This window comes from Tauraco erythrolophus, chromosome 4 (genome assembly GCF_009769465.1).
Source record: "Tauraco erythrolophus isolate bTauEry1 chromosome 4, bTauEry1.pri, whole genome shotgun sequence".
Classification (NCBI taxonomy): domain Eukaryota; kingdom Metazoa; phylum Chordata; class Aves; order Musophagiformes; family Musophagidae; genus Tauraco; species Tauraco erythrolophus.
In genome coordinates this window covers 68,372,479-68,400,356 of record NC_141468.1, presented here as the reverse complement: position 1 = coordinate 68,400,356, position 27,878 = coordinate 68,372,479, and the positions used below count along the sequence as shown (strand labels likewise).

Below are 27,878 nucleotides of genomic sequence, written 5' to 3'. Positions count from 1 at the left end.
GTCTCCTTAAGATATTATGCAAATAGAGAGATAGAGAGTGCTGGTAAGAAAGGATGACATAAATGTTCAGCTGTTTTGCCATGCTCTGGAAGTAGAAGCACCTCTATTATCAATAGAGACGCAGAGCTCATATAACTTGTTCACAAAAATTAGGCAATTTGCTTTAGAAATGTTTGGATTTTTCATTGCTAGTCATCTATCTGACAAGATATATCTCCTTTTTCTGTCCATTTTCTGTCCATGATTTTTTTGCAGTTTATAATAATCAGTTGCACTATTTCTACAAAGAATTTGTGCTGTAAACAAGTACTGCTTTTCCACTGCTCCCAAAGTCGTAATTCCCACAACTAGTTTGGTGAGGGGACTTTTCTGCTAAATGGTCGGATGCAATTGTTCCCTGACTGAACAACTTGGGGTTCTTCCGTGTACTCAGCACTTACGTGCACACACATGCATGAACATACACATACATATACACAAATGAATACATAATTTACCACCAAAAATGAACCACACTGCTGAATTCAGCACCAGGTATGTTTTAATGCACCTTCCTCCCTTGCCTCAGGGGGACTCTGAAGCATGGGTTTAGATGACCTCCGTTCAAGTGATAGACCCAGGAAAAATGTGTCATCATTAAATTAAACAGGGCCTTTGTCTTGCCTTTGACTCCGCTGAGGAGAAATCCCTGTTCCCTTAAAAAAAACAAGGAGCAGAAGCAAAGTCGTGTGCAAATAATGAAAGAATCATTGCAGACTGTTTGGGAGGGCAGCTCTGGGAAGCAGGGAATATGTTCACAGGCATTGTTTGCTGCTGGTGTTCACAATGCCCTTTGTCTTCTGCAAATGTTATTGCGGTTAAAAATTGGCTCAGCCAAATGAAGGGAATCAGACAGTGCTTATTTACAGGAATATTTGAAATGAATATATTTGACATAATTTCTGAAGGCTGACAGTTATGAATCCTCTTTGTTTTACAGAGGGCTTTTGCATCTCTTTATAATATTATTTTATTGGCCGGCCAAAATATGAACTTGTTTTCCCAACTAGGAAAGCAGCGTTCTCCAGCACGTACACATAGGTATGCGAGCATAAGCATAGTGTACTTCTGTATTGTTCAGAGGAAACCCACAGGACGAGACAAGGGCATATCTGTCTGGGGTGTACACCAGACTCCCTTCTTTGCCTGTCACAGAATGCGCCTCCACGCCACCACAAAAGCAGAATTCCCAGGACTGAAGATAACATTTTTCCCCATTTAACATGGAACTATAAAGTGGATTCCACAAGAGGGAGCTAGAAAACCAATAATCTTTCATGAAGCAGCCTATTAAACTCTTTATCAAGCAGAAAAGTTGACTGATTTGGCATTGCGTCGTCTCCTACTATGATGGCTCTTTGTTATATGGGAACATCAAGTCATGCTTCAGGGCTTTGTAAAGATTGACGAAGGATTCAGCCCAAGTGTCTTTCTGATGCCCCTGGGACTGAGCAGCCCTGTAGGCGGTGTAGACCATGGTCAGCACTGTCCTTTCAAAGTCTTCTTTCTTGAGGACTCGTGGATAGGAAGACAGCCTGCTACTCAGCCTGCGGATCTCTGTGATGCTCTTGGGAATAATCTCATTGCAGATGGTGTCAAACTCAGCAGCCTTCCTCAGTGAAGCTAGCTCCTCGTCTTTGATGGAGATCCGCTGACTTTTGTCAATGTCAAGCTCAGCTAAAAGAAACTGATACAAAACCAGAACACAGAAAGCTATTTAGCTTCTCCAAGAGACTCTAGGCAGAGTAAATGTGAATTAACTATATGTCCTTAGGTCTTTACTTTAGATCAAAGGGAGACAAAACTCTCATTGCACTGGCTGGAGGTGGGGCAGACCAGAAAGTCTCTATGTAAATGTTGGACTCCTGCGTTGCCTACCTGGGAAAATTAGAGACAGGCTATGGGGAAAGGAGAGAGGAAAAGGAAAAAGCAGGTAGTCTTCTTTTGTTGTCCAAAATAGGCATGGGTTACTGCTGGTGCCACATGGAGATTAGAGAAGTGGAGACAACAGCACAGCTGGGAAAGATCATTTACCCTGCCAGGGTTAGCAGTGGTGGCCTAGCCCTGTATGAGAGACCATAGCAGTGGCTTCCCAGCCCATTTACCCCATTTGAACACCCAATTTCAGTTTCCCAAGGTGTGGGATAGATAGACTTGACCCATGCACGTTCTTCAGGTGGGCCACTTTCCCTCAGCTAAGCATATGACAATGTTCCAGACTATGCATTACACCTGCAGTCTCCATTGCTGCGAAAGAGGGGATCTGAATCATTTTGAAGTGAAACAGTCGTGCCCTTAGGATTACTTTGCAATGACTGATACTTGTGGCTTTAATGATTTGAACAAATAATTTGAGACTAAGACTTAGACCAAAGAATTTAAATGCATTGTGTTGTTAATACATAACTGTTCTGCAAGAAAGCTGCTTTCAGTGGAAAGCCATTTGTTCTGGTTTTCACTTTGCCTGCCATTGAGCTAGAACTCACATTTGAGATGCTGCAGGCAACTGCTACCTGCTTAAGTGCTGAAAGAACTGAGTTTGTTCTATGTATGTCTGTTCTCTCCTTTCTGGTGAGCTATTACATAGTCAGCAATGGGTTTACTGCTGGGATGAGTAAAAATGACATGAAGACAGAAAACAGATAACCCCAGTATGGACAGTAACCCCAGTCTTGGTTAGGGCTTAAGGTACCATCTGTTCCCATATACTGAACCTCATAAAGCAGGACCACATCTTCCAGCGAGTTTTGTAGCACTGGGTTAAGGAAGGCAGCTGAGGATCTCTTCAATCGCTGAGCAGATGGGAAAAGCATAGCTGGAAAATAATAATGGGAAATGAGAGGTTCCATAGGATGATAAACACTGAAAAGAGGAAGCACTTTTCAACAGTAGATTTAACCAAAGAACTGCCTGTTGCAAACACTTACCGTACAGTATGACTTTTCACTGTAAATAAAATGGGCGGCGTGGACTGCTTTGACTATAATCTACTAGGGATGGAGCTTAGCTGGTTTTTGTCCTGTATCTATACAGTGGCTAACACAGAGTGGTTCATAGTCCAAGCCTGGGACTCTAAGGTGAAGCCACGGTGAAGGGAATAATAATGATAACTGCAACATCAACAATACCTGAAATGCATGTTCTTCTCCTGGCTCTGCAAGGGGAAATCAATACTGGCCTTCAACAAAGCCTACTTTCTTCAGGCCATTCTCCTACTGACACACTGCTAGGATTGTACATTCCTCCTGGTTTCAGCTGTCTAAAAGTTGATCTCTCCTCAGTTGATAGAAACAGCTCTTCCAGAGAGTAGATCACCTCATCTGTCCAGGACATACATGTCTGGAAGGCATGACTCACACTTTGGAGATGCCTGTGTCTATTCATTGAGTCTGTTACCAGCTTAGATGAGACAGCTACATTCAATTCATTGTGACTTTAATACTTCACAGTGTTACAGCTAGAAACAACAAGTTTTACTATGATCAGGTATTTATTCATCACTGTGAAGTGTACTACAGATATTGTCTCAGGTAAATGAGACAGAAAACATATGTGTAGCCCCTGAACTCAGCACCCCAGTGAGATGGAGCCTTTGTGGAATCAATGAACTGTATAGTCCAGAGTATAAAAAACACCTAATGCTACATTATAGACCGTCTAAATGCTTTGAATTACTGACTAGGTTACTAACCAGGTAACTAGGTGCTATTAAAAGGAGTAAGTTCGTCTCAGAGTACAGGGGAAAAATCCTATTTTGTTTAATGTTATGTGTATATGATTTAGATGTTGATGTTTGAGTAACTACAGTTTGGATTTGTTGTGGTTTTTTCTAATATTCAGGAATAGTCTAATATTTTTTAATAAAATATTAATTTATAATTTTAATTTATTAATTTATAATATTACTAAAATATTGATTAATTAAATATTTTAATTAAAATATTCTGATTTTTTTTAAAGTTGTGCTTATGTGACTGTCAGTGCATTTCCTCATAAACTTCATTTCTCCACTTTAACTGTTGTTTATCAGTAGATAAATTTGGAAAACAGTTTAAAAAAGGAGAAAAAAAAAAACGCCTTCTGAGAGGCATTATGATTCCCCCCTAAAAATGTAGAGTTTTACAATTATAAGTAACATTTAATAGAACATGCAGCTTGCTTTGAATTCCTGAAAAGTTTCATCCCACTCTCTCTCTCTATCAGATTTTTTCCCATGAAATATCTTTACTAGATGAATTTTGTCTTGTTTTTCCAAAGTTCTTGGGATGGATTTTGCATTCTGCCTGTAGAAAATCTGAACGTCATTTAAAGCTCTCTCTGCTGGACATGCAAAATAAACCAGAGTAACTATAATTATTTCATGGAAAAGTTGTGCCTGCTCCCTGATTACATGGTTCCTCAGACAATTTGCGTCTTTGACTACCCAAGCAGATCACAAATACGCATTTCCTTTTAGACTCCATAGCCTAAATGCAGTCCTGTTTCCTGGGCTGGTGCCAACTGTTGACTTTGTTAAAGTTTGAGTTGCTAGTGATATTTAAGTTCTAGTAATGCAAGGAGAAAGAAACCAGGCCCTCAGAGATTGTGTTAATTAGGACCTTTACTATCTAGCATAAGGAAAATTAATTGGGGTAATACTAGGCATGAAATAATTCATGCTTGACACAGCAAAGGGTATTTTGGCCTTGAATTAGCTAGGGAATATAATATAATATAGGTAAAATAGTTTGTTAAATTGCAATAAATGTATTGCAGCTGGATACTACTAACTGTAAACACATACTGTAGGGATGGATTTCAGGCATTTTGGTAAGATGTCTGCAGAGCTAGGTTCTTCCTAATGAATCCATGTGAGTTTAGATTAAAACTTGTTTAAATAACCCAACAGTACTTGCAAGATGTGTCACTAAAAGCTTGAAGGAACGAATGCACCAAGTAAAATAAGACAGGTGTTGAAGTAGCTTTTCCCTAGCATGGTGCCTTTACCACCCGAGCCTCTTGTCTGACTCAGCCGAGGAGGTGGTGAGTTTGGGAAAGGTCACAAGCTTCCTGCAGGTTCTGCTCGGCGAGACTGTTTGCCTGTCTGACCACTGACAACTGGGGCTATACCCATTTTCTGCTGCTGCTCCATCACTTGTGTTCACCTATCTTGCTCAGAGCTTTGATGAGATACAATGGAGCTATTCCGTCTTGGCAATTCAAGAATGCGATTGAGTGCATGCGAAGCACTTGAAACTTCAAACACTAATGCTGAGTAATTAAAACTTTTATTTCTGGACAATTAAAACTCTAATTACTAAGTGGCTGGCAGAAATCCAGTTCATAATGATGACGATTCATTTCTATCTCTTTTAGATGACCTTTCAGGGGAAACAGCCTCTGATTGCAGAGTACCTCTACACATGCAGATGGTTTACATGTCAAATATTCCTTGAGTCATGGAAAAGGTGTCTGTGGCATCTTGCTTCAGTGCTGTCATGCTTATTGTCATCATATCAATCGCTTTCAGCTTTCAGGCCAAGTGCAGATTCCTACCATGGAGCTGAACTAGGAGTCATCAAATTCAGCCCATCACCACTCATCTAGAAAAGCCTCAATGAAGAACTCGCACAAAATGAATGCCATGTTATCGATTTAGTACTGACCGACTTGCTGAATCACAAGTAACACCTCAGAAAGCAGCTGGGTTTTCCTACCCAGCTGTTCCCAGGGTAACATGGATTAGATTAGGAGATTCAAAGGGACAAGAGCCTGAGCTGCTATATTGTGAGAAAGAACTTTGTATGCATGTCAGAAGCACGCAATCCTCTGTAGGGACCAGGCTAGCACTGACTCCCTGATCTCATTATCTTGTTCCCGAAACATATCAAACTTTGTTACGGTTCTTAGAGTCTCTACTCAGAAACTCTTTCAGAGCTCATTTGTACTTGTCATGATGATCTGATTTTCCCGATCCACGTTTTATTTCAGTCCTTCCCTTTATCTCATCCTGCTCAATAATCAAATCCTTCCACCATCGCTTCCCCCACAGTCCTCTCCATGAATTCAAGAGTTCCTCCAAGACTGTGTGAGCATTCAGAGCAAGCACTCTCTGATTTTCTTTACACTGACTTAACATGTGTAAGTTAAGCACAAAAGCTGAGACAGAAAGATTCCAGCCAGTTTCTTCATTTAGTGATTGCAAATTCCACTTGAAACTTTTCTGCTGACATTACTTCCTCCTGCATTTACTTGTGTCTCTGACATGAGTTAGCTAGGCAGTATCAAAGAACAGCAGAGGAGTATTACCATGACTTACCATGTCTTTACTATTTTCTTCTCCAAGGGAGTTCACTGTAAAGCTATCAAGCAATTATTTCTGAGGAGGATGCAGAGCGATATGCATCATTTTATGGTGATGTTGCAGCCAATTCATTTCAATGGCAGTAGCTGTGAATGTCTGAGGAGCAGAGACCCCTAATCAGTATTGACAGAGAAAGCCCACTCAGTGATCTCTGAAGTCAGTAGAGAGACTCTTATTGATCTATTGCTTTTACTTACAAGATCTTACAAGAAGAGTCAAGATGTCAAGACATCTCCAACTGAGATATGGGTGCTTCTATCCTGAGAGCTGAACAGATACGTAACAAAAAACTTATGATCTGCAGAGATGAGGTAGGAAAAGTAAAGTTTTGATTATCCTTACTGAAAATATTTTATATCATATATCTGTGTACTAGCAGGCTCATCTTCTTCCGCATCTCTTCTTCAGAGGGGCCTCAGGAGTGCTCCCTGATCTTGACCTCCCACGCTGCCTACTGAGGTTACAGGGCTGGAGGCGGATGGGAGCAGTGTCCCTGGGCACAGCCACCCACTCCCAGCCCACCTGCCTGACCCTGGACAGCCTCATCCTGTGCCCTGGAGCATGCCACTGCTTATGCCGGAGGATGGTGGGCAGCCAACAAATTTAGTCCTAAGGGTGTCTGAAAGTGCCTGTCAAAACGTGCTGCAGGAGTCCCTGTTTTCTGCACTGCTCGCTGCCGGGGTCCGTCCGGTCTCCTATGGCTATGTCGACTCAGCTCCACTTCTCCTCAAGGACTATGGCTTATAAACAAAGGCTGCAGCAGTGTTTGCCAACTCATTGACCTGCTTCTATGTAGCTCATGACAGCATAGACATTTTTTTACAGTTTAAATATAACATCACATCTGAGACTGACAATAGCTTTATTTTAAAGATGCTTTCATTTTTTTTAAGAACTGTGCCAGAATTTTCTGGACCTCATTAGTCATGTGATAAAAATTTGTGATCTTTTCGCAGGTTTTCCATGCAGTTTCACTGGTGAGGGTACAGGGGTTTGGTTTTGCTTTCCAGTACACGCTTCTGCTCACAATTTCCCAGTTGCTGCCTGTGATGTCTTTGCTCAATAAGTACAGAGCATAGCTGTAAGAGTGCTCAATTATTTGTGCACCAACGAGGCCTTTTCCTTCTCCTACAAAAAGATATGAAGCCAAGAGAATGAATCAGGCCCTGTGCAGTCCATTGCTCCAAAGCACGTACAGCTCCCCGGGGCTCCAGGACATGAAAGCATTTTAACTGGGGTCATAACTCTGTAGGAATTATTTTGACTGACTTCAGGGCCATGGAAAAGAGCTATCTCATCGCTTCAGTGAGACTCTTTTCATGAAGGACAGGAGGAGCAGAGGAAGAAGAAGGACTTGTGGGCCAAAATGCCTGACTCCCTGTAAGCAAAGCAAAGGAGAATCGCCCGTTGGCGTAAGGAAAGGCAGTGGCCCCACTGGAGTTGTTCTATAAGCCAAATCAGTCAGCAGGCTACCGGTTGTGTCCTCCTGTCTCACATTACTGGGGCCTGACTCTAAAGAACCTCATAAAAATAATTTCTTTGTCCATCACTGGCTTCCTGGGACCATCCCCCTATTTCTGGGAGTGCAAGGCAGGGAGCGGTTGCACAGGGAGCAGCAGCTGCTTCTGTTCAGTGATGGACCTAAAAAGGAAAAGTGATCTCTGAAACTCCTTTATGTGTTTGGCAGGAGCTGTAATAGGGCTTTGCAAAACCATCTTTCTATTGCAAGCTCACAATCATTTCTTAGTAGTGAGCAACTGCTACAAGCTCAGTAGTACATCCAGCTTGATCCTTCACAGCAAAAATTTCCTTTTCCTGCCCAAAGCTTTTGAAGTCAGGACTCCTAGGCTTCAATAGAAAGAAGTTAGTGCATCCCAAAGTATAATGATGGCAATTCCTCCCTACTTGGCTTTATCTTATTGGTAACGCAGGGAAAGAAAGTGTTTACTACAATAAATAAAAAGAAATAATGCAATACGTAAATATGTACAATGCCCCTTAAATGAAAGGAAATAAAAATGTAAAACTTTGTAAGTTATTGTTCATGAAGGCATCGTAAATTATGTAAACATTTTTTTATAAATTCGTTGGCTGTTGTTTCGTTCTGTCCTGTAACAAGCCCTGAGAAACAGAGCATTTGAATTATACTCCAGTGGTGTGAGGTTTTCCCTAGCCTAAACATCACATGGCTAGGAAAAAAAAAAAAAAAGATTAGAGGCCATGCTTAGCGGTTTTTTTTATGCCAGCTTCTGCAAGTGTCAAAAAAGTCATCTCCTGGGCCAGTTTCATAATCCTTTTAAGCTTGCTGTTAGTCAGCCTGAAGCATATGCTAGTTCCACTAGTAAGCTGGAAATTGTCGTTGTGTCATGATATTTTTCTCTAACCTGCCTGAAATTTGTACCAAAGGGTTCTCAGCACACCAAAATGCTCCTGCCAAAAGAAGACATTTGTTGATAACCTGATAATAGATTTTCTCACTAACATTGACTTCTTTAAAAGATGAAGATAATTCTTCAAGATGAATTCAAGCATTTGCCAAAGCAAATGAACTCAGCACTGTCCACAAGGTGATTGTATAGGTAGACACAGCAGCCACTATAATGCCATACAAAAATTATAAGTTATCTAGTCTGGCTGAACTATTTTGTCGCATAGACTGCCGAGTAGTTCCTAGGAGTCATTGTTGCTTTGGATCTTAGGGCAAATGCCTGAAACGGTCAAAAGAGGATTTTCTTTAACAGTATGTGGGAAGCACTGTTTTGAAGTCAGTCTCTATGTAAGTCTCCAAGTTTACATGCCCTTGATAAAGGCTTTTTGTTTTGTGTTTCTCTTTGATCACCTTGCTTATGAGGGTTTACAATCAGACCAGAAGAATATTTTACACAGAAAGAGTTATATTTCTGTCGGATGACTCTCTGATAGGTCCTTATGCTGAGCAACTCCATTGATAAAGTAACAATTCAGTATCCCCAATTTACTGTCTCAGGCTAACTGTGAAATACCTGTCCTTACCATTCTGCCATTGAAGTCACTAAATATTTTGCTGTCTGCTTTGTGTCTGCAGCAGATCTCAGTACCAGAAGCTTTGCTTCTGCCAGGGTGAAGTGATGTTAACCTGTGAGAGATGTGTGGTGGGCAGTGAAAGTAGCAACATAAATCACAAGAAGTTTAGTGTTAATAAGTGATGAACAGGTTTTGTGTATAATAACCTCATACGTCTTTACTACTTGTCCTGCACTTGCCTCATCCGCAGAAGGATGCGTGTTCACTAACTGTGAGGTGTTTATACTGTCCTGGCTCTGCAGTCGCTGCAGAACATGAGCTGTGGCTGGCCAGCCCTGCAGCAGAGCATGCTCGGGTGTAGCTCCTCTATGCTTCCTGACATTTTGCTTTTCTGTATCAAAACTGCTGTATTAGAAACGGTTAAACACTTTCCCCTAGCCCAGGATAAATGGAAAGAGCGGGAAGCTGGAGGAAGAATAAGAGGAATAAAGTAAGGGAGACACACACAAAACCCTAGAAAGACAAGGAAAAGACACTAGAGTGCTATAGGTTAGTTTCGGAAACTTGTATCTGAAATTGCAGTTCCTCACGTAAGTAGCTCCCATGACAACAAGTAGAACGCAGTGTCTTGTGCATTCCAACTTTAATACATTTAAATCTCCATTATTGGGAGATTAAATCCCAATGCCCCTTAGGAGAACACAGCAGCGAGATGGAGAAGACATTTTAATTACAAACCAACACGAACTAGCACAATTTTAAAAGCAGCTACCAAGAGAATTTGCGTCTTTTTACTTTCAGCTCCATATCCTTGCTATCTTAGCTCCTAAGACTAAAATTGATAGTAGCAATGATCTCTATTCCTGCCTTTTGGCTAAAAGTGAGAGTAGACATTTGTTTTTTCTTTAGCTATAAAAAGAATGGTTAAATGAAAAAATATTCCATCTTGAAGGTCTCAGTTTTGTCACCAAAGACGTAGGAAGTACATCTCCCTACAAAAGTTCACAGCAGACAACACTGTTCTTAGAAAGAAAAGTCAATTTAAAACACTTAGAATTAATAACAGATTGTATTCAATTCCTTAGTTCGTCATTTAATGTTTTTTTTCAAAGTATCTTTTACTAATTTATCTCCTTTTTAAGAAGCACACGTATTCTAAAAAGGTGTCTCAGTTCCATAAGACAGAACCTACTCCAACCTATACTTCCGCACTTCATAAATATCCTGAGATGTGTTAGATTAGATTAATGTGCAACAGAGTTTCTATATAAAACTAAGTGGTAATAGCCTTTCTAGCTACTCGGCATGAGTAAGAAATGTAAAGGTGTATTAGAAAGATCAAAAAAACTATGTTTACAGAAATGGATATTGCTAGAGAAGGAAATGGTGCATCTGACCCTGTCGTTGTGAGAGGTGGAGGATATTTTTTCATTTTATGATTTGAGCAAAATGGTTTCAAAGATATGACTAGCATCACCCAACTCAAATGGTCTGAGAATTTATTCCCTCAGATGGAATTTCCATTATACAGCATTTTCACCTGTTCTCAGCCTGGAGCAATGTATGCTGCGTTATTTATTCTTCCTTTGGTCATAAGGAGGGGGTCCCCACCTGGAATTATTTACGCTCACAGAAAAAGATGCAGTCAGCCAAGAGAGACCTTTAATGTTCTGGAGCAAAGTTGCCGTAGAAGGCATGGAGAGAAAAAATGCACACAGAGAAACTGAAAGAAAGAAGTAGTAAGTGAAATGTATTGTTATCCTTCAGTTTACTGCCCTATTACCAGGAACTAGGGATAGGCTATGACAAACACTATAAGAGTGAAAGGCAGCAATAAAGAGAGGAAATCCAGAAGTCTGACACAGAGGCAATAAGCAATTTTGGTAATACAGGAAATTTCAGGCAGAGGTGGAAAATGAACCAATGCTTTATATCCCTGTCCTCATTGCAGGGTCACCTCTCCTTCTCTATCTGTGTTGTATTGCTCACAAGAACTTATCTCCAACAGCCCTTGTACAAGAAAAAGACAAAGCAATATATAATAATATATAACTAGCATCACCCAACTCAAATGGTCTGAGAATTTATTCCCAAATTAAACACATTTGAAAGTGTTTCTTACAAACGAACAAGTGAAGAGGTGTAATGATGATATAATCTGCTTCCATTTCTCCCAGGAATGAACAGAGAAGAGAGGGAGGGAGGGAGAAAATGCAACAGGGTGTTGGTGTTTTGGTGCTGACCAGTAGAGAAGGACCCCAGGAAGAGAGCAAAGTGGATGACTCTCCTGTTGAACAACAGAGTGAGAGCAATGGATATCAGAGCTCTGCCCCACATGAAAAGTCAGAGCTGCAGCAGCTCCAAGAGCTCTATGCATCCTGCTATTGCTGCCTGAAAGGAAAGCCCTTCAAAACCAAGTCTGTCTCTCCAGTTCTCTGGCTTTTTTATATTAACACAGCAGAGCCCGAAGAGGTGGGCTCCAGCCCAGCACCACCTCCCCCGTACATATTTACACTGAGCTGAGACACTGAGCACAGAGAAGATGTGTCGAGTCGCTAAGAACAGCCTTTTTACATTTTGTGGTACTTTCTTTTTTCAGTTGGGCTTTCTTGGTTTCCTGGCAGGCAAAGGAGACTGTGTATCCAGGGTTTTGCAGCAGCTGACCTAATCACAGCTGCAGCTGCAAGGGGCAGTCTGGTGTGCCTGCCCCTCCCTCCTCGTCGGGCTCTCCCTCCTTCCCTTTGTGCCGACATTGCTTTGTGTGGCCACGCAGAGAGCTGAGCCAGGGATCTGGCTGGTCATGAATGAAAGAATAAAGCAAATCAAAAAAAGAGTGGTAGCTTTTAGCTGCCTCACTCCCCATCGCAGCTGCTACTCCAGCAGCTCTCCTACGTGTGAGAAATTCCCAGCACAAGTGTGGTCCAACTGCTCTTAGCACATTTGGTAATGATTCCAGTTCTCAGATGACTTAAGAATGGACATCAGCGCTGGTCAGGAAAAGCAGAAGCCCTTCCTCGTACCTACACACCCTTGATCTAACCACCAGGGTCATAGGCTCCTTTCTATGGATGGCCACCTCAACTAGAATAGTCATTGCTCTTGTTGGAGGCAAGAATCAGTTGCAGGACCACTGGCTGCCAAATATTTCTTTCCCTTCTGTGTCTATGTCATGGTTTAGCCCAGCTGACAACTAAAGGCCAGGCAGCCACTCCCTCACCTTCTCCCATCCCCAGGGAATGAGGAAGAGAATTAAAGGGGAAAAGGGAAGGAGACCTGTGGGTTGAGATAAGAACAATTTAATAACAGTAATATATTAATATCTATAGTAGTAATAATAATAATATATACAAACAAGTGATGCACAGTGTTATTGGTCACTACACGATGACCAAGGCCCAGCCTGGCCCAGCAAATGATCCCGAAACAAATAAGTCCTGACATCACAATCCTGGACAAGTGAGAGGCCCGAAAAGAGAGAGAGCACTCCAAGAGTCCGAGAGTGAGAGCCCTCGGAAAAGCAAAGGCCCTTCTTTCTGGTTAACGCTCATTTTTATACTGAGCATGACGCTGCATGATATGGAATACTCCATTGGCCAATATAGCCCTCAATTCTAAGTCTAAGTTCAAATCATAAGGGGAGTTGTGGACCCTCTGTCTCAGCCATGCTCCCCTTCAGCCTGTTATGCACCTGCACACTGGCAAAATATGAGAAGCTGAAAAGTCCTTGGTGTCTCAGTACCGGCTATAAACATCAGTGCACTGTCAACATCCTTCTCATAATGAGTGTCAGACCAAAACCAAAACACAGAGCTCTTCTACTGCTAAAAAGAGAAATTAACTCTGTCCCAGTCAAAATCAGAACAGCTTACATCCCATTGGACTTTTAACAGAGTAAATTCAACTGGCACAAAGAATATCTAAAATTTATTCTAAGACTGGATGGTGAGAAGGGAATCAAAGGTTCAGTTTGTACCACAGACCTTGTTATTGCTGATTGAATTGTCCTGTGATGAAGTATCCCATGGGAACTGTCCCACTGAGATCATGGACCTGTTAGTTGAGGTGAAGAAAGATAGAAGAAATGATAAGAACCCTGGAAATATTCACATAAGCCGTCTATAAACAGTTTCAACTACTAAGTTAATTCAAGTGTTTGACGGTGGATCTAAGAACTGTTATTGAACTGATAACAAACTATTTATTATTTTATTTGTGTATTAACTGCTCCCTCACATATAGTGGCACACATGAAACAGCAAACTTTCTCAAACTCACTAAGTATCAATATCGTGGCTCAAAACTGAGGAAGAATAAGCATTCATAGAATCATAGAATGGTTTATGTTGGAAGGGACCTTAAAGATCATCTAGTTCCAACCCCCCTGCTATGGGCAGGGACACCTTCCACTACACCAGGTTGCTCAAAACCTCATCCAGCCTGGCCTTGAACACTTCCAGGGATGAGGCATCCACAACTCCTCTGGGCAACCTGTTCCAGTGCCTCACCACCCTCAATGTAAAAAATTTCTTCCTTATATCTAATCGAAATCTATCCTCTTTCAGTCTTATCATCATATACCCTTTGGTACCCATATACCATCATATCCCTCTCCAGCTTTCTTGTAGGCCCTCTTTAAGTACTGGAAAGCTGCTATAAGATCACCCCGGAGCCTTCTCTTCTCCAGACTGAACAACCCCAACTCTCTCAGCCTGTCTTCGTAAGAGAGGTGCTCCAGCCCTTGGATCATCTTCATAGCCCTCCTCTGGACTCGCTCCAGCAGCTTCATGTCCATAATATTAACCATTTCTTCTCCCTCAGATTAGAAAGAACTAGAACTGTCTTCCCCTTCAAATCCCCACTCGAGTTAAATCAAATTATTAGGACGATAATGCATAAGCAGAAGTTTTCCTTTTCCTCTGCTCTGGGGTTTCATTTGTTCTTCTAAAACAAGGAAACCCAGCTGCCTTTCCAGCTGTTCACTGAACTCCAAATGTTAGTGCACCTGCTGCTAGTTTTCATAATGAGGTGAATATGTGCTGGATGGAGAAAACGTATAAATCAGCCTTGCACCATAAACAAAAAGCAGAGGGATACTGGGTCCTTTTTGTGAGGAAAGGAATTATTTCTGGAGACAATGCCTTTTCAAAACGTATGTTTTCTGGTAGCAATGATAAGAACAAGAAGTCTGAGGAAGTAACACAGAGCTGAAGATGAATTCAGGTAGGTTTCTGAACTGGACTAGTACAGCTGTTTTGCCACCTGAGCAGAATATGAAGGGTGAAAACCTGTGCTGCATCCCTGGGTAAGAGGCAGAGATACCACATCTCTCTCCTGAGGTGGTGAGTGAGGGTCACTATGAGAAGGCATCTGTTCTGTCAAGTTCACACCTGCAAGAATGTCTGGACTCTGTTATGTTAATTTCTGCATCTGCACAAAAATAAATATTAAAAAATTAATGGAACACAAATATAATCATCCATAAAATCTAATCGGTAGATTTCAGTATGTGCAGATGCAATGGAGGGCCAAGACAACCTTTGTGATATTGCTGGAAACATAGCAAAGAGATCTGAAGGATGAATGCAAAATGGATTATTTTTATAGATGCTTTCTCCACTCTGCAAACACCCATATGTGCTTTCCATTTTACAATGCTTCATTTTTCCACTGTTCCTTGTTATTTCTTGCTCTTCTAAAATTGGAATATTCCTAGATTTTCAGGTTTCACAGTCTGCCGAAAAAAAGCTGAGACCAATGTACAACTGAATTCACCATTAAATACAGAAAGCCATGACAGGACCTTGAGTGTTGCAAACCGCTAAAGGCAGCTGGACACTGTGGATGAGATCCTCAGATGACCTGAGCTGGCACCACCAGCCTCGTGTCGCTGGTCTGCTGGCAGCCAGGTCATAGAGAGCTCTGTGTTATGGAAGGCACGCTTGGGATGGGAGGGAACAGAAGAAGGTTAGATTCGGGCTTACGGAAAACTTACAGCCAACAAAATAACCCGAAGGTCTTCTTGTCTGAGGACCGGGACCTGAAGGGCATGAAGTGATGACAGTTGCTCCTGAAATTGATGGAAATTCAAAACTCAACATCTTTCACTGCTGTAGTTTCTGCGCCTACGGATGCCATCTCTCAATGGCTCCCAGCCCAAGAGGACCCTGCCAATTTGCCCCATGTGTTTGACTCAGTGCTATTCTTCTTTATCATACATTCTCTTCTCCTGGAGTCTTTTGAGCTGAACTTGTAAATAGATTTTGGCTTACAGGAAGACAGTCTAAGCAAAAGTTTACAGGAAAAATATTAATGACCTCATGCTCTAAACTTAGGAAGAATAAGTTTGGAGAAAGGGAGGAAGACGATTTCCAGTGAAAACCTCTAACACGCTGGTGACTGAAACCAGCTGGAAGTTTATTCTTTGATTTAACTCCCCTCTGTGAGTGGGAACTGGTAATGAAGACATCGTTACTGTGGAAAAGCACTTTAGATAAGCTACTGTGATACTCACATTGTAAATTTCAACCTGTCTGTTCCTGTAGTTGGGCTTTCTCCTTACTAATTCAAACACTCTGAAGATTCCATAATGAAAAGTGTTAACTTAAAAGTTTTTGCTAGCATATACACACTCTGTGACTCGTCATAATAGGCTGCTAATGAAAAATCTTTTGGTCAATCCGACATCTGTTGTCTTGCAACTAGAGAAACACTCCTTGTAAAACAAGACTTCATCACGTGATAATTTAATATGACATTTCTTCCTCAGTTTGGTGATGATGATGATCTCCCAGGGAAGATTATAGAGACCATCTAGTTGTGAACATGATTGATATTCATCTTACATCATCTTCAGTATGACTTCCTTTTGTCATATTAGGGGTATTTTATTACTGGACTCTGGCTTACAGGTAAGAGATAATAATTGCCTGAGTTACTGGAACACACTAATACAACAAACTGATCATTTGCAGGAGTAGACTGACATTTAGCATGGCCACAAAATGAGGTAGGGACTACTTGTCCCCATATTTGTACTTCTAAATGCTGTCTCCAGTAACCTTTAAGTTCTGTTTTGAACTCTGATCACTACACAGATATTAAAGATGAAGCAGAATGCAAATCAGCTTGTCATGGCTGAGCTCCTCGGACATACTGGGTTAGTAGCTGTGACCCATTGCATTGGGTTATAGAGAGAGGTTACTGTGAGCACTCCAGTTCCTTGTGAAAGGAACATTGGGAAGGTGATTTATAACTTTGTTTTAATAATGCATGCTCTACTTTGTCAACAAAAGCACACTTAAGGAAATGCGCTGGGCTTTGAAAAAAGATTAAGTAAAACCACAACATGTTTGAGTAGCTGCTCCCAGCTGAATTGCAGTAAGAAGGACTAGCACTCATTTTCACCTCAGCAGGCAGGCATTCAGGTCCAGCCTCAGGTTCAGCATCATGCAGAGACATCAGAGGGGGTACATTGTCTTCTTTTCAGGAGAGATTCATTTGTTTCTTTGACAGTTTATGTCTTGTTTGGCAGCATGAATTCAATCAGTAGTGAAAAGCTCCTGGTGGACATCACAGATGGGGCTGAAAAGCCAACTGAACATGATATGCATTTCCATCTGTGACCATGTAAATAGAAAAGAGGGAAGGATATAGCATATTTAAGACGTGATGAGTTGGTTGCTTTCACCTTGCTGACAAATTTGTGCAAGTAGAAACTGAGCCTCTTTATCTCAATGGTGATACTTTGCTTAAAAATTCCCATAAGTTCCTTTGGAGTATATATGTGCACATGTTGTTCAGCTTTGGAGCTCACCTCAGATGGACCATGCCAGCTGTGAGCAGCATGCACAGAGATTAGAGCTGACATAGCTGGACGTGTGCTGGATTGACGGTCTGTGGCCCGTGCAGTTAGTCATTCAGGGTTTGAAGGACATCCAGAAATTCCCAGCAAATGTCCAAAAGTCTTCTCCCAAAATACAAATTCTGGCTAGAAAATAAGTGTCTTTCTAGGGATATGCAATTTCTTATGACATCTCCAACACTTAGCTGTTTACCAGGCAGACTCTATAAAAGACAGACATCTTCATCAGCTGGAGCCCACAGCATTCCCCCACTGTGAACGTGAGAAATGCAGCACCATGGCAAGAGAAGTTTCTAATCTGTGTGACTGCCAGCTTGAGACTGCCTCATCTTTCTCAGTCCCATTGTTAAACATCTAAATTCCCCTCTCAGCTCCCTGTGTTCCTGGAGGGTTCTCTCCATCCACCACACGCAGCATTGTCCAGACCTCAGCCAAGCAGCTGCTGTCTTCCCTCTGTGCAGTGGGGCTGGTTTTAGGGCGACATGGGGCACAGTGAGAGACAGACACCCAATACGGAAAGGCAGGAGGGGTAGACAATGCAGGTGAAAGCCTGAGCCTGGGCCAGAAAACAGGTTTTGGCTGTTCTTGGTGGTCTCAAAATTTAGACCCTTTTTGCTGAGCTCAGACACCATGTTGCCTTTTCATTTTGCCCTGGTTTCTCCCAAGCATCCTGTGTGGAAGCAGGGCCATGTCATCATCCTCCTTCTGCTGGAGAGCCCAACATGGCAGTCACACACTGCCCTCTGTCACTTGAGCCTAACTAATGGCATCGGATTCCTGTTACAGGGCACTCCAGCATGGAAAAATCTTTAGGAAAATTTTTCTATCCTTGTATCTTTGTGAGGATCCAATGAAGCTTTAGATTTGCTAAGCACAAGTCAAGGTAGGTCAGCCCCTTTGAGCTCTGTTTATTAAAAATCCTGGTGGTAGAAAGCAAGTAAACAAGCAGTATATACATTTTTATCATTAGACTTACTACCTTCCAAAACTTTCTGCCAAATTGGCATTGCAATTCAGAAAACCAGAAGTTGCTACGACTGTGACAAATGAATGGTTTCACTTAACGCATGCTGTACTATATTAGGATGTCTACAAGGAGCGTTTAACTGGAAATGAAGTTTGTTCAGTGCCAAGCCATGAACAATTGCAGTAAATAAAAATGAGGCATGCCTTAAATATCTTTTATTTTAGGAAGGGGCTTAAGCCACAAACAGTTCCCTCAGACATAAAATCTGCATTTAATAAATAAATTCAATAAACAATTACTTTGTGTCTCTTTAGAGCCATGCATAAACAAAAATGTGACATCATGGCTGTGAGCATTATGAAAACCAACAAGGAGACTGAGGGCTTGCAGAAGTTGATCCACTCCTCCAGGAACTGATAGGGGAAAACAGTGACTTGTGCAGCTGTGGCCCTGTTACTATGACTGGTGTTAATGGGAAAGCTTGACTGGTAGTAATGGGAAATGTTGTAGCCCCATAGCTCTGTGAAAAAAATAAGTTTTTTACAGCTTCTGTGGAATGAAATAAACTGTTTCTCAGGCTGTGGGAAGAGGTTTTTTCATACCTACATAGTTCAGAAAGCTCAAAGGAAGGCAAAAGAAAAACAAAAAAAAAAAAAAAAGGAAAAGATGTGCAAAGACCTCAACATATTGGTGATTCAGTAGCAGAAACTTTAACTTTTATACTGTGACCAGTGGTGAATTGCCCAGACCAGTATATCTCAACATCCTGGTGTGCTGAGAGGCTGGTGGCGACGAGAAGCAAACACGAGTTCTGCTTGCGTTGATAAAAAGGCAGTGCCAGCTCCAGAGAAACACAGCCATCCCATGAGCCTGAGAAACAGACGGATAAGATGAAGACCAGCTGTGACAGATGGACATCTTCTGAAGGGCAGGTTCAAATGGGGTTGAAAACAATCTGACAAGAGGGTGAATGATACCCTAATCTTCAAGGTATATGTGCTTTCATTTCTCCCATCCACATTTGTCACATTTTATCTATCTCCACACTTTTCCTTTCTCTTCCTTTTTTCCTCTCCTTCATACTACTTCCTTCCATTTGCCATTTTTACCTCCAGCTTTTTCCTCTATTCTTTCTCAGCCTCTCTGCCTTTTGCCTTTGTCTCATCTCCCTCTGTGGCTCAAACAAGCCCTGCCAAATTGGAGAGTCTGTACTCTTTCCAAGACAGGGAAGAGATTAGAAGCATCGGCTCTGTTTGGGGCATGCCACCACCTGCGAAATAGATGGAGATGAAATCCCAATGTTCTGGCTCACAACAGATATCCACATCTGGTCCCGTACAGTTTACTCTCTTCACAATTAGGCAAAAGTCTAACCAAAGTGTTCTGCTCCCCGAGTGCCATGGAAGGAGGTGGTGGGGTCACACAGGCATCACAGAAGACCTCATGCATTTGGGTCTCAAACTGGAGACTGCAGTGCAGCATTGCCCTTCCAGTGTCCTGTTCCCTCCCAAATAACCTCTGAGCTTCCAACAACTTATTTTTCCCTTTCTCAGCAACTTTTTTTCGTCTACCCACCTGGCTCCTCCAAGCAGGGAGAGACTCAGCGAGTTTGGAGCCTGGCTCCTGGCTGGTGACCTGTTTCCCTGTGGCTGGGAAGGAATTTCCAGAGGACGAGTGGTATGCGTGCTGATCTCGGGGGAACTGGGAAGCTGCCAAACCTAACCAGCAAACTGGGCCAGGAAAGGCCCCACATATGCTTTCACCAGAGGAAAGGAATGTTTGTGGAAACTGGGAATAGTGGAGCTTATTTAACCGTGCTCCTCTCCTCCTCACATTCTTCATAGTCTTGAGCCCAGCATCAAGCTCGCCCTGCTGCAAGCATCACGATAGCAAGACAAGAGGAGCCAGGTTATTTCTGCAGCCTGGAGCATCTCAGGAGGGGATAAAAAAAGTTACCAGTGAAGGGTCAGCCGCTGAGTAGGCGAGGGAGCCCTGCGACTTGTGGTGTAGACTTGGGCTAGTTTAATGTCTCTCTATTAGCAAGTATGGGGGGGGGGGATATATCATAAAGCTGCCACAGCAATACCCAAATAAAACAGGATTTCAGGGTAATGAGAGTCACAGGGACAACAGAGGCAGACAGGATCCCTTCCTCTGCCTTCTTTCCTTCCAGTGGAGAGGAAACCTCATAGATTATTGTCCTCTTGGGGACTTTTGTCTATGTGTCTCTTCACAAGTGTTATTTGCAACTTATCCTCAAATTGCTTTTTTCCTTCTTTCTGTGATGCTCTGATACGTTTTCTCCTCTGCTTCCCACCATCAGCTATCCATGTAGCTGACCCGCTTGAGCTTCACCCACGCCAATGTCATTTTGCTGAAAAACACTTTAACTAACAAATGACGTGTTCAGGCTGGAAGCTTTTAACAGCCAGGGTTACTACAGGAAACCAAATTCTGGGTAATGACTGTAACTGTGGCCTCACTCCTGAGAGCAGCAAAATTCCTGTCGACTTCGGTGGTGCTGTTTTGCACTTTTCAGTGCTTTTAAAGTTAACACAAGGAGCAGACTGGTTTGCCTACCTGCAGCCGGGTTCATGTACCCAGCCAGATTCTTTGCATCTTGGATGGAATTGTCTCCCTTCAGCAGAGCCACTGGGGTGCAGAGGGAGAGAGCATGGTGTTGCAGAGCCCCAGTTCAAGGTGGATGCAGGCTGTGCACATGGGCAAGCACCAGTTCTCGTTTCTAGCACCCCAGGACAGCTCGATGGGTCCTGCCCTGCCTTGAACCCCAGCACAGGCACTTCGTGCAAAGTTAATTGCTCCACCACTCAGTGCTTCACCTCAGCAATTTACATCTTGCCTGTCACTGAGTAATCGGAGCCTCTGCAGCCTGATGATGTTCATTAAGACCTGCTGATTTTCCTTTCAATGACATTGTTCAGTGCTTCAGACAGGATTCCTTTCTGTCTGAGAAGTCATTATGCTCCTGCTGAATCTGGCATTATCTACTCCAAGAAAACAAGAAAAGCACTTTATGCCTCAGAAACAGAATTAAAAAAAATCACCACTGTTAACAACAAACAGAACTACACAACACAGTCATCCTGAAGAGATGCGGGGCAAGTGATTTAATTACTTCGTGCCTCACAATAAAAGGGAGAGCTAACATCTCCTCTCCTTAATTACACTGAAAGTTCTTTGAAAAAGCAAAGATTTTTTTATTTTTGCTCTGAGTGTTCGCATAATGTCAGGTACCAGCTCTGTCTCTGGGCCCAGCAGTTGCATATAAGATAATCAGGAGGGTACTCAGAGAGTTCTCTACAGTCTTTGCATATGTACACGAGTTATTTCATTTGTTGCAGAGCTGCTTTGCCTATGTAAGGGAACATTGGCCTAACAGCACATATTAAGAGCAGTGAGGTGGTTGCTAAAGGTAGAGTGAAGGGAGATATTTCCATCTGAAAGTGTCAAAAGAGATATGAATGACAAGAGGTGCTTCTGAGCTGGACTTCGGTTTCCACATGAGGACCCTTGTGGGAACTGGTCTGGATCTCATGACAGTTCTATACCTGGGACTGAGGCAAATAGATCGGACACTACAGCATGAAGAAATCCTAAAAATACGACCAAAGTGGCAGCAAATATCTTACTGACTTGCCAGTCCTTGGTACTGAATGGAACTGGGATCACTAAGAAGATTCTACTGGTGCCACTTTCAGCTCATAATTCTCATTTAGTCTAGCACATATAAAAGAGAAAATAGATTTACTTCTTGCGTCTCCCTCTTGTTGCTTACCTAGATTTCCTCAAAATTGTCTAGCTCCTTTCTCTTTTAAACTTTTGATTCTGTCAGACTAGTTTATGACTGTATGAGCTGAAAGCTTCAGCCATTTTTTGGCTGCTCCCTGTGGTGAAAAGAACCTCAGAATCACTTAGATCCTTCCTTGCTAACAGCATGACTGCTTTTATAGAGTACAATATCCATCTGTGATCTAAACTAAAATGTGCAAGCTTCTGTAATCTCCCTCCGATCTCATCACAGTTTAGCATTGTTGCCCTAGAAGAGATGATAAACTTTGATTTTTTTAAGCATCCTTTGAACATCTTTCAGTTTCAGGTATTCACTGTGAATTCTGATCCAGAGATCATCCTCCATGTAGGTTAAGATCATCCTCCATGTAGGTTAAGATCATCCTCCATGTAGGTTAAATTAATTAAGTCTGCCCCTAAATGAGCATTTGGGGAACCAGGACATGCTAGAAAGGATTTTGATTACAGTCACAGCCCTACCCTGTTGGATATTTATCCTATACAGGTTAAATCCATTCAGAGACTGTTACACTCTAGCTACCTTTTGCAACAACAAGCAGCTTTCTCAGGTACTAATAACTGATCCCTTTTCAGCCCCTTCTTCAGTTCTCTTCCTGTTTAATAGTTTCAGACTGCCATGACAGCTGATGCCCGAGGGATCTGCCACAAGGAATGGGAAGGCCATGTCTGCGTCACACAGTGAAGCATAGGGCAGAGATGATAGAGCCAGAAGCAGTATGACCATATCAGGGTGGCACCGGGTTCAACCAGGTGACCCCTGTTGAAAGGCAGAGCTCATTCCCCTGGGCACATACCATGCACGTGACTGTCACTCTGCTGGGACACCACCTGAAGTCCCTGCACTGTTCTGTGATGTGCAAGACAGGCAGGTTTCCTCAGCCCTGGGTCTGTTGTCTCTGTTCCATGCACCATTGTCCCATGCAGATCTCCCACTTGACTCCTTAGTTTGTTCATTCTCAAACATTTTCAAGACCTGCTTGAAAACATAATTTTGTCTTTGCTTTCTTCTAATTTCTTAAAGGCAGAAAATATTCTTCCAATGCCTCCTTTCTACCACTTACAGTGTAGGACAATTTGGTTTTTAAGCATCTAGTAGCTCTGAATTTCAATCCCCGACTGCCCTTCAGGCAATGCCTCCTCTCTTTACAGGTACAGTTACAAAACTTGGTGCCGTAATAATTTGCATCAGGCAAGTAAACCCCCAGACCAGGAGACTCTAACCTACTAACATGCATTCCCAGGAACTAGTACAGACTTATGATCAGACTCGGAGTAGGTGGGAAAAACCTCTGCACTGAAATAGGTCCAACTAGCAGGGAAGTTGAGGCAGTCGAGGCAATTTTCCAACTGTTCACGTGGGAGCCAGAGAAAAGGGAAATATTGCATTTTCTCCATAAGAAGAAACATTCTTTATGCAGCCAGGCTTAGACAGAGTTGGCTCTGTTTCATAGTATTTCATATCTTTCATTGTTTTATGTGCATTACGTATTTTAAGAATTGGATAACAATGGCTTTATGGAAATTAAGGGAAGTTAAATAGATGTTGCATTTTAAAACGTTCTTGCAGCCAGTCCAGCTGGTGTAATTTCTTTTTACCCTTGGACCAGATCTTTGGAAATCTCAGCATGTCCTACATAAGCCAAGACCATAACCTGTATGCTGAAGGCCTGCTGGGCATATATGTGTATATGTGTTTGACCATTTGTGTTGTAATTAGATGCTATGGTCAGGCCACATTCCCTTTGCTTATGCTTTCCAAGCCAAAAATGTTAAACAAGTGTTACTCTCAGTGGTGGAATCCCAGAAGTTGCTGGAGAAGAGAGTGCCTGGCTTTAAGGAAGCAATATGAGATGATGGGGGAAGAAAGGCAAGTAAGGTCAAAAGGGGTGGAGATGCAGTGTATGCCCTAATCTCCAAGGCACTCATCCTTTCCCCACATAGTAATATCACCAGCAACCTGGTATGTGGCAAATGATCACAGAGTATAGAATATGTTATGCACTGCTTTCTTACAAAAGGACTGGCTGGCTTTCTAGCAACAGCCAGTCTCTCTTTCTCTTCTACATAGTCCTCCCTCTCCTGGCACTGGAGACCTGCCAGCCTGCTATAGCTAAGCCCACAAGCAGAAGCAGCCTGCAAAAGCTGCTCATATAGCAGCTGCTCCATCAAACTCACAAACTCAGTTGCCACAACACTAGAGCAAATGCTAAAAGTTTTCACAATTGTGGGGAAATCAAGGAAGATGGGCCTTCTGTTCTTCCAAGTAATTCCTTCTGCAGAAAGCCCCTAAGGAGAACAAGCTGCTCCCCTGGTGTTCCAGAACAACCATTTGACTTTCAGCGAGCACTAGATATTGGGTACAAAATAATTCATGTGGACAGATAGATCTGGATGAGACTGTAATACTGCTTTTGAGGTCCGGAAGGCACAGCACAGCCATTCCCCAAAAGCATGAAACCTCAGTGGTGTTAATATAGACAATACATGCTTTTCCCAATGATAGGTAAAAAGAGTTTTACCTACTTATTTTGTGTCTTTCAACATTTCCTTTTCCAGCCTCCACTGAGAGGCAAACTTACTATCTCAACTGCTTCCCCAAGAAGCCATAAACATAAGAAATCGTACCACATCTTCACTCCCTGAGCAACCATGTAGCCAGGATGCTACTGTTTGTGTGCCATTTATTTAAATGAGAAAGCCCTTACAGCAAATAAGCTACAGCCAGCTGAGACGAAACACGCTGATAAGGATTGCCTTAGGGTTTCTCCTCAGGGAACAGACAATTCTTTTAATGCAGATCTGAAGCTAACTTCTGCTCTCCAAGATATTGGTACTCCTCGAAGCAGTTTGATGAAAGCAACCAGGTTGCAAGCAGTGACACTGTCTCCAGTTACTACAGCTGCATGGAGGTTTTTTTGTTTATTTTTGTTGTCAAAGAACAGGATTTGTTCCTTAAGATCTGGAATTCTTATTTGGGACCTTCAGAAATTAATATGACCTCACCTCTACCATCACACAGGGAATATCACTCGGTAGAGACCTAACATTACCTTTCCTCCCTAAACAGGTGATTCACAAAATCTGAGAGAGTAACACCATACAGCTAAGCCTACAGGAAGCTCAAGGAAACCTGAGATCATGACAAGCAAATTATTTTGTCACTGCTCAGGATCTTTTCTTTATTATTCTGAACATATCCATCCTAGGGATCAAGCTTTGCCTGTGACTTCTGGACCAATGTCCACAGCTGGATCTAGGCAGGCTGAGGAATGTGTGAAATTTTTAATGCAAATGGCTGAGGCAGTAAAAAGATAAAAAAAAAAAGAAAAGCTCATTTTTCCTCCCAGAAATGTTTGGGATTTTTTTTCCATTCACTGATGCTCATAAAAGCGAAGGGAAAAGGGAGGTGGCAGTCAAAATTTCCACTCACCAGTCAGCACAAGTACGTTCATCTTTCCTCATGTCTGACTTTTTTCTTGAGCCAAAGCTTAAATACTTGGTTACAGGGGCTGGGCATCCAAGGCTGCCCCAGTGCCCCCTAGTGAAAAAACAGTAAGAAGTAGACCTTGTTTTATCCAATACTGACTGTTCATTTCTATTGCAAACAACAACTGTTGGTAATTAAAGCAGGATCCTTTGTCCTACTGTTTTGTAAACAATCTGGACTACTAGTCAACAAGGAGATGATATGCAGATCTGTCTTTCATTTCCATCAGACCATATGCTGATCTGTCTTTGCTTTTCCATTGCAAAACTCAGATCATGAGTTGTATAAGACTTAAATAACAGTGTTTTAACCCAGTTGAGAGCTGGTTGTCTTTGTGGAGGGAGGGAAGGACTCTGAGTGTGCAGAAGGATGTGTCATATCTTGGTACTCAAATTTCCCATTAAATTTCTAGGCAATTCAAAAATTAAGACAGTGTTTTGGCCCTCTAGATACTGCAGATTAGGATGGAATTGGTTGGGCTGACACATATGTAGCTTAGGGGACTGGAGGTTCTCTGAAGTACCTATTGTTGAAGGAGTCATGCCTCTAAAACATATTTGGAGCTAAATAGTCTGGACAGCTGTGGACAAGAAAGCTGGTTTCTTCCTCAGCAGATGTCTGTGTACAATATTTGTGAGAACTGCCCTCCTTATCACAACAGGGAATGAATCTTCTTTTCCCTCTGAAGGCTCCAAAAACAAGCTCTAGAGCTTCCAACATGAAAACAATCTGCTTTCCCAAAGGCACAAAACAGTTCTGATGTTTTCCTTTAAATATTCATGGTGATTAAAATTGGACTTTAATAGTTGCATGGATTCCTTTTAGGGTTGTGTTGTTGTTTAATTAAAATAAGTGTGTTAGCAAAAGTGAAGAAAATCCTTAAATTGGATAGTGATTATTCCATGGAAATGAACCCCTTTCTTTTTTTTTTTTTTTTATGTTTGTTTTATTATGTTTGTTGGTTTCTTTTTTTTGTGTGTGTGTGTTTCATGGGTAAGATGACCTCATTCTTCCAAAAGATAAGGTTGTTTTTTTTTCATATATACAGATCTAGTTTTAATTTTCTCACCTTTTTATGTGTCATCCCTGGAAAGACAAACTCTTATCTACAGAATTAAGGGATTTTATGATGACCATTGGTGTCATTACCTCTGTTATACAGTAAGAGAAAAGTAAGGTACATGGAGGTATAATAACCCTTCAGTGTCATCCAAGAGGCTGATAGGAAAGCTGGAGAAGGAACCTGCCATTCTGAGTTCCAGGTCAATGCCCTACCAGTGAGCCCCCACTAACTGTAAGTCACAATTAAGCACTTATACAGCCTTAGCAGAATTCATTGCTTCATTCAGTCATTGCCTCCCCTACAAAATCTAAACCAAACCCAAATAGCAGACTAGAAAGGAACCAGCTATAACGAGGAGAATATGGGAGACTGGAGTGGGGAGGGGGACATCTGAATGCTTGAATTTTTTTAACAGACTCTGGTTCCTTTAAATATCTGTGAATTTCAATATCAGAACCACAGAAATCTTTTGGGAAGTGTTTCCTTTCTTCACTTCCAGCAGCTACCGAACCCGTGCCAAATACCGGAGGAGAGAATAAAACAAAAAAGAGAAAGGACACAATCATTAACTTTTAAGCAAGCACCTCCTATGCAATCCAATAGTCTCAAACCATTTCATATGTGCTGTCACACACTTGAATACAAATATGTCACAACTAGATATTGTCATATTGGCAGCTGAAGCCTGATAACACTGCAGGTAGCTTTCTCCATGTTGTATGTGCTCATCTGTCAGGGTAGGGTCATAGACATTCCTAGGAACCTTGCACAATCCAGGCATTATTGCGTTTACTAGTACCAGGAATCTGCCTGGTGGAGCAGAAGATTATGCCACTTGTGACTGCAAAGGCTTTTGTTTTAAGATTTCATGATGTATAATTTTTGTTAACGCAGGAGAAAAAGGAGAAGGAGAGAGAAAGGAAAAAGTGAGAAAATAATGTAGTTTTGGTTCTTGGGATATTTTATATATATATTTATATTATAACAGAATATATATATATAATTTTACCTTTATGACTTATGTATGTGTATTTTTCTATTTGTCTATATAATTATTTAGTTGACCTGTTTAATGGAGAAAAGTAATTCTAGAGTTGAAAGGGACAAATTTTAGCCATATGTCTATATATGTATAATGAAACATAATTTCAGACCAATCCACAAACTCAAAGTTTTCTCTTAAATAGTTTTTCGTGTTTAAATCTTACCTCTGCTCCATCTGTGGGTCACAGTGGCATGAGCACTGTAATAGAACAGCAGCAGCAGCAAAGTCTTCCAAAACAT

At 41.8% G+C, this 27,878-nt stretch overlaps 1 protein-coding gene across 1 annotated transcript; it reads right to left on the bottom strand.

Moving 5' to 3' along the window:
• Window positions 1–1,384: 1,384 nt before the first annotated feature.
• FAM180A (family with sequence similarity 180 member A) lies at window positions 1,385–27,878 on the bottom strand. Its single transcript, XM_009986293.2, has 3 exons — window positions 27,803–27,878; window positions 2,754–2,854; window positions 1,385–1,726 (listed from the first exon to the last, which is right to left on the bottom strand). Exons 1-3 carry the CDS (start codon window positions 27,876–27,878, stop codon window positions 1,385–1,387), a joined length of 519 nt encoding a protein of 172 aa, XP_009984595.1.

What these genes read in the sequence shown, in the direction of transcription:
- FAM180A (XM_009986293.2), bottom strand. Translation starts at nt 27,878, where the DNA reads ATGTTTTGGAAGACTTTGCTGCTGCTGCTGTTCTATTACAGTGCTCAT. An exon ending in GACCCACAGATGGAGCAGAG is followed by an intron (nt 2,855 to 27,802) that starts GTAAGATTTAAA and finishes ATTATTTTCCAG; the next exon opens with CTATGCTTTTCCCATCTGCT. An exon ending in ATGTGGTCCTGCTTTATGAG is followed by an intron (nt 1,727 to 2,753) that starts GTTCAGTATATG and finishes GTTTTGTATCAG; the next exon opens with TTTCTTTTAGCTGAGCTTGA.